This window comes from Pollachius pollachius, assembly GCF_949987615.1.
Source record: "Pollachius pollachius genome assembly, chromosome: 2".
NCBI classification, from domain to species: Eukaryota; Metazoa; Chordata; class Actinopteri; order Gadiformes; family Gadidae; genus Pollachius; species Pollachius pollachius.
Genome location: NC_136935.1, coordinates 52,355,834 through 52,366,782, shown reverse-complemented (window position 1 = coordinate 52,366,782; position 10,949 = coordinate 52,355,834). Strand labels below are relative to the sequence as shown.

The 10,949-nt window shown below is 51.3% G+C and overlaps 1 protein-coding gene across 1 annotated transcript in view; it reads right to left on the bottom strand.

The window, feature by feature from the left end:
- Positions 1–10,258, bottom strand: part of cnnm2b (cyclin and CBS domain divalent metal cation transport mediator 2b) — a gene marked incomplete at both ends in the record, with an annotated part of 18,361 nt that extends 8,103 nt beyond the window's left edge. The window contains 2 exons of the mRNA XM_079730418.1: positions 8,564–8,588; positions 8,728–10,258. Coding sequence (XP_079586544.1) covers positions 8,564–8,588; positions 8,728–10,258 — 1,556 coding nt within the window. The remainder of the gene's footprint in view (positions 1–8,563; positions 8,589–8,727) is intronic.
- Positions 10,259–10,949: the final 691 nt, after the last annotated feature.

The following is a 10,949-nucleotide window of genomic DNA, read 5'->3' as shown; positions in this document are numbered from 1 at the left end:
ATTTTCTCTGGCCTGAGCTGTCCTGTCACTCAGGAGCATCCAGCAACAGACTTATGGGAATGATTGCTTTGCTGAGAAGACCCTGAGGAAACATCAGGATTCTCCCCATTCTCTCGCTCAGCCAAAACGTTGTCAGTCATTTCCTTTCCTATTCTTGGCTTTAGAATCTTCCTATCAGAAATACATCATTTGGTCAAACCAAACCCATCTGTTCAAGCCTAGGAAACTTACCTTAACTTTAAGAAAAGATAACCATTGCAAAGCCCTAATGAAGAATTTAATCCAGATACCACAGCCCACAATATCGATCACATTAGACATTAGGTCAAATAGGTACAAGCTCAAATTACATCTTGGCTCTGGTTGGTGTTTCCGGACTTTCCTTGAAAAGCAGTTTCTTTCAGCCTCACTGGTCTGTCTCTCTCTCTGCCAACATCTAGAACAAGAAGTTTGGTTTAATCTCGTCAGATTGTGGCTCAAACCAACCAATCGCAGCTCATGAATAATAACGAATCAACATTTACATCCATTATCCTGTCCCATTCACAATTAGATTAAATGTAGGGCAAATGACATATCAAGAGACTGAATGACTGAGGTTGACAGGCCAGTACTGCTGACCCTACCATCCCAGCAGTTTATATGGTAAATGATAAACTGACCGCAATTATACAACCTTTTCTAACCAGTGGCCACTCAAAGCGCTTTACAATACTGCCTCTTATTCACACATTCACACACCGACGGCGGAGTCAGCCCGCCAGGGCGACAGCCAGCTGGTCAGGAGCAGTCAGGGGGGGGCGTCTCGCTCAGGGACACCTCGACACTCCGCTAGGAGGAGCCGGGGATCGAACCAGCAACCTTCCAGTTACCAGCTAACCCGCTCTGCCTCCTGAGCCACATGCCGCCCCTGTTTACGTTGTACATCTCCAGCCTCCACGCTCAGGGAACCAGGAGGCGGTTGGTGAGGATCTGGTACACATTGAACTGGGTACCATTTGGCCACACAAACCAAGCCTTCCCCAACAATGCTTGTAATCAATGACTACCAGACTGCAAAACAAGAAACATAGAGCACATGGAAACAAGGTGTTGCCATGCGGTTTTCCTCCTCCTTCAGTGAGCTGATGTGTACCGACTGAACCCCCCCCCCCCCCCCGGTCGTCCATCAATCTAACTCAACCTAACTCAACCTAATCCATATCCAACAGGGGTCAGCCCTTGTTCATTTCTAAAGCAGTAACATTTACATTTAGGGCGTTTATCAGACGCTTTTATCCAATGAGACTTAAAATAAGTCTGTTTGTAAGAAGAAAGAGAAACAACAATATATCTCTGTGGGTACAGTAAGGATGTTCATAGAACCAAGTGCCAAGCACTAACCATCACTAGGTTAACCCATTCCCCGTATACAACAGAGATAGCTAGGATAAGATGCTACACGATGCTAAGTACTATAATAAAGTGCCAGGACGTACAACATACAATAAGTGCGTTTATGTTATATGTCACATTTTACATGTTACATGTGCATTGGTCGTTTACATGTGTCTTGTATGCATCACACCATCGGCTTCATCTTCAGCCAGGATGTTTCTGGCTCCAGCTTGCATCTGGCTAACATATCTCTCGTGGCTCCTCTCTTCAGGGGGAGTTGGTTCGGGCCTGGCCAGAGAGGGCCGTGTGCATTCTGAGAATGTATCCTCAATAGTGTGTTGTTGCTGCAGGTGCTCCACAATGTGTTCCTGAAGTTGGCTTCTCGCTCCACAACCTTAAAACAACACAACAACTCCCAAAGCCTTCCTCCTGGAAACGCTCCTGATCTGAGCTTATAGAGAAGGCGGATCACAGCAGAACGGCTGCACCAACACCGCGCTAACGCTGGAGTCTGCAGCGCCACAGACCAGCTTGGTCTTGGGGCCGCATGTGGCTCAGCAGGTAGAGCGGGTCGGCTGGTAACCTGAAGGTTGCTGGTTGGATCCCCAGCTCCTCCTAGCGGAGTGTCGAGGTGTCCCTGAGCGAGACGCCCCCCCCCCTGACTGCTCCTGACCAGCTGGCTGTCGCCCTGGGGGGCTGACTCCGCCGTCGGTGGGTGATTGTGTGTATGAATGGGTGAATGAATGGGTGGATCTCTGTACGAATGGGTGAATGTGAGGCAATATTGTAAAGCGCTTTGAGTGGTCACTGGTTAGAAAAGCGCGGTATAAATGCAGTCCATTTATCATTTAACCGGCTCACATGCTCTGTATAGGGAGCTGTGTTCAGCGTTCTACTGCAGGGACTCTGAACTGAACATGGCTGACTTTGTCAAAGCCGATTGTTCTACTTCAGTAGGACGAAGTATCACTTCATCCTTCAGGGGTCCACACACACTACAAGGAGAGCAGAGGCCAGAGAGGATCAAATAGGAGAAGGTTTCCCACCGTGCCTCTTCAGACCCACCGAGGAGTCCTGAATAGTGGCTCCCATTCATGATTCATCTTTAGGAATAGTTTCTACTTTTTATTTTTCTATTATGGATGTTTTCGGTCTTTTTAAAGGTCTGCCAAGTAGGGCGAATCTAAAGGCTACAGCGTTTTGACTTTGCCAAACACAGCATATTACTGACCGTATGCGAGGAGAGAGTTATAGCGCAATACTGAACAAAAACCGAACTAAAAAGAGAGTGATTCTAACCCACATACACGAGGGAACTAAAGAGCATGACTGTGTGTCTTAGGGGCAGTAAGACACGGCAGAATGTATGCAACTTAAAGAAAAGTCAGGATCACACTGGCTTGGGAGGCAGTTCTGTGATTCACACTCAACCACTAATCTGGTCTTAAAGGCTGACTTCACGTACCAGAATCTAAAGTATGTAGGCCAATTTTATCACAGTTTTTATTTACATCTCATACCAATAAAGATTCAGAGAAACAACGACTCAAATCAGATTATAATGCAATTATTGTATTACTTTACATTTACATTTAGGGCATTTAGCAGACGCTTTTATCCAGAGCGACTTAATAACCACGTAGGTGGGACCATAAGTAAATTTGTCAGAAGAAGGTGAAACAACAATATAAGACTGTAGGTACAGTAAGGATGTTCAGAGAACCAAGTTCCAAGCACTAACCATCACTAGGTTAACCCATTCCCCGTATATTACAAAGCTAGCTAGGATAAGATGCTACACAACTAAGAACTATAACTAAGTACGACATACATTAAGTTAAGTGCGTACATTAAGTTCAAGTCTCCTATAGATCTACAGGACTAAACTAGAGTCCTATAGATCTATAGGACTAAACTAGTGTCCTATAGATCTACACTAAACTAGTGTCCTATAGATCTACACTAAACTAGTGTCCTATAGATCTACACTAAACTAGTGTCCTATAGATCTACACTAAACTAGTGTCCTATAGATCTATAGGACTAAACTAGTGTCCTATAGATCTAGGAGGATTAAACTAGTGTCCTATAGATCTACACTAAACTAGTGTCCTATAGATCTACACTAAACTAGTATCCTATAGATCTACACTAACCTAGTGTCCTTCAGATCAACAGGACTAAACTAGTGTCCTATAGATCCAGCAGTACTGAAGCAGTGTCCTATAGATCCAGCAGTACTGAAGCATTAGCCCATAGATCGGGGGCCGGTTGGGGGGGCAGCCGGCAGTGTTGGGGGACCCCTGAGCGGAGACCACGCGGTGGGCTGCCAACAGACGCCACTCCAGTCCAGCTCTTATCCCAGCGCTGGCACCGCGGCGCAACACTCTACAAACACATCAGTTATAACGTGGACGGAGACGGACGGAATACGAATGAACCCTCACAGACAACATGACACCTGTCCCTTTAAGAGAGAGTGGTGGTGGAGACACCAGGAGGAATCTGATTCAGATTGGCCTATATTGGAGAGAAGGAAACTGGTTCAACACAGGCTGCCTGGAGACTGGTTTACACGGGGGGGCCAACACACAGTACAGCTAGTTACAATCCACCCTGACACCCGGGATACCTCTGTTACCAACCAGCCCAACACAGTTTACCTCTGTTACAGACCACCCAAACACAACTACAACGGACATTGTGTCCATTGACCTTTTGAATCACTATCACATAAAGGTTCAATGCCGTTAAATCATCTCAACCAATACGATGTAGATACCGTTTGAGGCAACAAGCTCACTTCGTAGCCACCTTAAGAGGCTAGCCTGGAGGCTAGGACCTGAAAACCGATTCATAACCTGAAAAAGCAGTAGTCTTCCTATTGTGTTCCTTTGCTCTCTCTACCGAGATAATCAACATGCTAGTTAGCATAAACACCCATTGTCATTGGAACTAAACTGGGCTGAACCTTACCTTTCCGTATGTGTGTGTGTGTGTGTGTGTGTGTGCGTGCGTGTGTGGCCCCTGGCTGCCCATTCACTGCTGCGATCAGAGGCAGCATTTAACCGAGAGTTCACAACTTTCCAACAAGGTGCCCGGCTCTCTGAAGAACATGCTTAGTAACGACCTCTGCCCTCAGCCTTACATCATCAAGGTCACGCCGTCGGCTGATGGGGTCCGGACTCCATGGAGCCAGTAATGAACCCTGGTTTCTAGAACGCTGTGTGAGAGGAGGATAGTCTTTGACTTTGTGTAAATCACACAATGGGCTTTCTGTGGCTTCACGGAAGGACAGTGAAAGAGACCGGGGAGCAGGGGAAACCAGGTGAGAATAAAGCCCCGGTCCCTTCCAGCCACCAAAGGATGTGGAAGGCGCTGAACTCCTAAAGTACTCAGTCATAACAGCGTGCCACAAAACTCAAACTGAACTGAACGTGTTGAATACTGTTGATTCGGTATATAACCAAGGTGTTCTCTCTCTCTCTGTCTCTGTCTCTCTCTCTCTCTGTCTCTCTCTCTCTCTCTCTCTCTCTCTGTCTTTGTCTCTGTCTCTGTCTCTGTCTCTGTCTCTGTCTCTCTCTCTCTCTCTCTCTCTCTCTCTCTCTCTCTCTCTCTCTCTCTCTCTGTCTCTCTCTCTCTCTCTCTCTCTCTCTCTCTCTCTCTCTCTGGACTTGGCAGCACGGCAAGAGGCATCATATTAATTAACAATGACTTAAAACACGGAGCCCTTTGAACTCCCCCGGAGCCTCATAGCTACAAACCAGGGAAACTTCCAGAACGCCGTGCGTCAAACTGTTCCTTATGATTATTGAAATTATTCAACTTATGAGAAGTTGTGCTTAGTTTCTTGCTCAAACTATAGTATGAACGAGCAATGAAATCAATTCAAATCTTCTACTATTTTGGTTGTAACTCTCATATCAAATTCAAAAAAAGGACAAAGGACAAAACAAACTAACTACTTTAATAAAAAAAAATGGAAATCCTATAAATGATAACCTCTTTTGCAATACAATCATCATAGAATACGAATGATTTACGCACAAAACGATACAAACCTAAGTATTTACAGTGAATGAAACACATTCTATTCATAGCATTAGCTGAAGCCCAACACTGTGCATTAACCAAAGAACAGGCGATATCTACAACAGGCCACTATATCTACACCCTCAACCGCCTGGCTCTGGTTCCCCGCCCGCCGTCTGAGCCGCCATGTGTCGACAACAACAACAGAAACTACCACTACAGAGTATTACGTAAGGCCCGTTTGGCGGAAGGAGTAATTCTCGTAATGGAGCTCATTGATTTGTCCTATTTCTCCTCCTCATTAATCCTCTTATGACGAAGGCAAAGGTTCTCATGATCGCACCATAATGGATCTAACTTCACGGTCGGTGTGAACCATTCCACCGACGCTCTCCACCAACCCGAGGCTCTTCACAACGCTCGGTCACGTCTAGAAGCAATGAGCTTGACTCCATTAATGACGTGTCTCTTGATTTAGTTTGACCTTTGACTTGTCAAAAGGGAACAATACGAGCAGAGGCATGACTCGAAATACGGGTCAATAAACAATTGTGGCTCCTTCGGCTTCTAGCTCTCTCCTTCCTCATGAGAAGGTTGCAGCCTTCATCCTACACTGAGCTGCAGGCCAGCGAGCCAGCGAGACCCTGGCCAGCTAGCTCCTGGCCAGCTAGCTCCTGGCCAGCGAGGCCCTGGCCAGCTAGCCCCTGGCCAGGCCCTGGTCCAGCCTCTAGCCTCCCTGGTCCAGCCTCTAGCCCCCTGGTCCAGCCTCTAGCCCCCTGGTCCAGCCTCTAGCCCCCTGGTCCAGCCTCTAGGTCCAGCCTCTAGCCCCCTGGTCCAGCCTCTAGCCTCCCTGGTCCAGCCTCTAGCCTCCCTGGTCCAGCCTCTAGCCCCCTGGTCCAGCCTCTAGCCCCCCTGGTCCAGCCTCTAGCCCCCTGGTCCAGCCTCTAGCCTCCCTGGTCCAGCCTCTAGGTCCAGCCTCTAGCCTCCCTGGTCCAGCCTCTAGGTCCAGCCTCTAGCCCCCTGGTCCAGCCTCTAGCCCCCTGGTCCAGCCTCTAGCCCCCTGGTCCAGCCTCTAGCCCCCTGGTCCAGCCTCTAGGTCCAGCCTCTAGCCTCCCTGGTCCAGCCTCTAGCCCCCTGGTCCAGCCTCTAGCCTCCCTGGTCCAGCCTCTAGCCCCCTGGTCCAGCCTCTAGCCCCCTGGTCCAGCCTCTAGCCTCCCTGGTCCAGCCTCTAGCCTCAGCCGTTGTCATGGTAATGGTCGTCTTTCCCGACCTCGAAGAAAGCGCCGCTAACCACTGACCGGGCAGGGATGCAAAAATGTAAAACATCAGGTTACAAGATGTTAACATCTTTTCACACGCCATGCGCATTGAAAGTCACACACCCACACGGGCGCACAACATGCAAACACACACACACACACACCACCCAGGACAGCATGCCCACAGCACACAGCGGCTTGGGGGGTTAGAGGTGGTTACTCATTATCCACACGACGGCATTCCAGAGGCAGGACAAAAGGTGTTATCACCCCCATCACTGAGAGAGAGAGAGAGTGAGAGAGAGAGGGAGAGAGGGGGGGGAGAGAGAGAGGGAGAGAGAGAGAGAGAGAGAGAGAGAGAGAGAGAGAGAGAGAGAGAGGGGGGGGGGGGAGAGGCAGAGAGAGAGAGAGAGATAGAGAGAGAGGGGGGGGGAGAGGCAGAGAGAGAGAGAGAGGCAGAGAGAGAGAGAGAGAGAGAGAGAGGGGGGGAGAGGCAGAGAGAGAGGCAGAGAGAGAGAGAGGCAGAAAGAGAGAGAGGGAGAGAGAGAGAGAGAGAGGCAGAGAGAGGCAGAGAGAGAGGGAGAGAGAGAGAGAGAGGGGGGGGGAGAGGCAGAGAGAGAGAGAGAGGCAGAGAGAGAGAGAGAGGCAGAGAGAGAGAGAGAGAGAGAGGCAGAAAGAGAGAGAGAGAGAGAGAGAGAGAGAAAGAGAGGCAGAGAGAGAGGCAGAGGGAGAGAGAGAGAGAGAGAGTTTAAGCAGGTTCTCAAACAAGATGCCCACACCTGATAACCCGATCACCTCGCCACAGCTTTTCCACATGTCCTACAAGTCATTCAGAACTCAAACACGGGAGGAGGGGGGGAGGAGGGGGGAGGGGGGGGAGGAGGGGGAAGGGATGACAAAAAAATGGGAGGAGAGAGAGAGCGAAGGAGAGAGAGCGAGGGTGGTGTAAGAGAGAGAGAGAAGAGAGAGACAAGGAGGCTGGTGTAAACATTAACAGTGAATGGAAGTGATGGAGAGAGATAGCGACCTGCTTTCCTCCCCCTGTGACCACCACAGAGAGGCCACAGCAGGTGCACCTTGCCCCCCCCTCCTCACCCCCACCCTCCCTACTGCTGTGCTGGCTTTGAGGGGCTTGGATAAAGGAACCAACAAATATATTTGGGACACTAGCGTAAGGGTCCATCCATTAACCCTCCGTTAGCTAATGCAGTGATAAGCATGATGATGTAGCATTAGCATCGGGGCTAGCGTTAGGGTGAAGGCTGGGCAGGTTAAGTATAAACACCTCACTTAGCATGCACACCATGAGTCAACACAAATGCCATTAGTGAATAAGACCCTTAGATAACTGTTGGTTAACTTAATTAACTGTTTGTTAACTTAGGTTTATAAATGCGTTAGTTGACTGATGATAAATAATGGTGAATTAATTTACCCTTAATGTTACGTGGAAGACATGTACGATCCAGCCTTTGTTGTGTTGGTTTACACATGATTCACACCACATTTACACCGGATTCACACCTGATTCACACCTGATTCACAGGGTCAGCCTCTCTCTAGGGGCCCATGGCCTTGCTGCTCCCAGCAGACTGGAGGTCTGTTGTTCCGTTACCCCCCCGACCCGCTGCTGAACTCAGCAGAGCCTTCCCTCAGAGCTCCAGGGGGGGTTGCAACTCCCAGACCCTGATGCCTGGCTCTCCCCCGACCAGCGCTGAACCCTGACCTCACCCGAACCATCCAGACCCATCCTCTATCTTCACACACTGAATATGAAACAGGGATCCAGCGCTTCACTACGGCCGCGGGGAACGAGGCCAGGTGTCCATAGAGGAGGATGGTCTTGATCTTAATCAAACCATTACACGTCCAGTGATCCCAGTGGGTGTCCTCACCTGTGTCCCAATGTCCCCCATCCGCCTGGCGTGACATAACCTCAGGATAACAGGGAGAGGTCACCACCTCATCGCCCGCTGTAACCAACTATCTCCATGGGCCAACACTCTCACCAATCATTACAGAACAGGAGATAGCCCTATCTCCAGGAGGAACACCTTACCTTTCTTGAACTCCTCCAGCATCGTATCCAACTTGGTGTCGTTGAAGACAAAGTGCAGCTGGTGGCTGTAGAACTTGGTGATGGTCTTCAGGGGCGTGCAGTCGTCCGGGTCAACGAAGGCCAGGTCCTTGACGAAGAGCAGGTCCACGATGTTTGAGCGGTCGCCCTCGAACACGGGGATGCGCGTGTAGCCACTCTCCATCACCTCCGACATGGTACTGAAGTCCAGCACGGCGTCCCCGGGGATCATGAAGCAGTCCCGCAGCGGCGTCTGCACGTCCTCCACAGTCTTAGTCCTCAGCTCCAGGGCCCCCTGGATGATGTTGAGCTCCTCCTTCACCAGGTCGTTGTACGGGTCCGTGACCCGCAGCATCTCCAGGAGCTTCTCCCGGTTGTACACTGTGCCGATCTCCTGCCCCAGGAGGTAGTCCAGCAGCTTGCTCACCGGGTAGGACGCGGGGAAGGTGAGCAGCATGAAGAACTTGGTGAGGAAGATGGTGTTGGCGCCCACGGCCAGGCCGTGCCGCGAGCAGATTGCCTGCGGGACGATCTCCCCGAAGATCACGATCCCGATGGTGGACATCACCACGGCGATGAGCCCCGACCCTGCGATGTCGTCCAGGAGGATGGTGAGCGTGGTGTTCACCAGCACGTTGCCTAGCAACAGCGAGCACAGCAGGTAGTTCCCCTGGCTACGCACCGGCTCGATCTTCTTGGCGTAGTTCTTCTCCTTCTCGGTGCCGCAGTTCTGCACGATCTGGAGTTCCATGGGGTCCAGCGCCATGAGGCCGAGGTTCAGCCCGGAGAACATCCCCGAGAGGCAGAGGAGCATGGAGATGAAGATCACCTGCAGCCAGAAGGGCAGCAGGAACTTCTTCTCCTCCACCACGATCACCTTGGTGTCCTCGCCGTCGTGGTACACCCAGGTGTGCTCCGTCCACGGGTCGTGCGCCCCGTGCGCCCCGTGCGCACCGGGCGCCGCCGGCGTGGAGGTGGCGATGCAAAAGTAGTACGACTTACTCCGTTCCGTTTTGCGTAAAGGCTTCACGTCGATCTCCACCACGCCCGACGTCTTGCGGCTCAGCACGATGCTGGGCAGGATGATGATGTCTGACGTCCTGATGCCGCACGGATGCCCGGTACCCGACGTCTCCTCCCGGCTCCGGTTGTCCCGCGACGCGTCGCCCTCGAGGCTCCCAGTGGCGGCGGCTCCTCCACGGCTCCGCTCGTGCTCCGTGAAGGCGATCTTGGACCAGGTCTCGTTGTTGATGTTCTGCCCGAATATCCGTAGTTTGACGCGAGCCCGCTCGCTGACGCGCAGGTGGCCCCGGTCCATGAAAGAGATGTCGTCCGTGTCCTCCAGGCGCAGCCCGAAGATCACCGCCTCCTCCGCCGCCTCCGCGCCGCTCGTCGGGGCGACGCAGCCGCCGCTGGCCGCCAGGAGCAGGAGGATGGTCATCAGAGCTCGGACCCGGGCGCATGATGACGCCATTTTTGCAGTCGCTGGTGCTGGTTCGGACGCGTCGGCCATAGTGATATTTATATGCTTTTAATAATCAGAGGCAGCTGGAGTGCGCCCTCATCCCCGCCGATGGTCGCCGTGACTCGTGCATCGGGACCCGCTTGGCTCCACTACGCTTCGGGTTCTGTCGCCTCACCGGAGCGCCGCTGCGTGCGAACCCGTGCCTCCCTGGATGTCCCGGGACGGGCGGCGGCGGCGGCCAATCCCATGCAGCGATGGCCGCTCGGGGGGCGGGGTGTAGGAGGGCCGCGCAGCCAATCAGACAGCAGGGCAGGGGCACCGCTTGCGAAGACACACGCGCGCGCGCACACACACACGCACACACGAATTTAAGCACAAAAAAACACACGCATACACACACACACAGACACACACACACACAGGACTTTTCTCGTGCCTTAATGAGATGCATTGATGGAATACTTTGATTTGTGGGATGAGGTTGGTGCGATTATCTCTTTAATTCAGTTGTTTTACTGACTGAATGGTCTGAGCTGACGGTCAAGAGTAGACACACTCCTACGCTTATGTTTTAAATATATTCATCATTAACGAAGTGACGTCGGCTCATTCGAGGCACGCCTCTTTTTGTTTTAGACACTGTGTGTATAGACACCGCATATCCTCTTAACTTAACATTTATACATTATTTGCCAAAAACAACACACATCATTACGACATTTATGAACAACGTTATCCA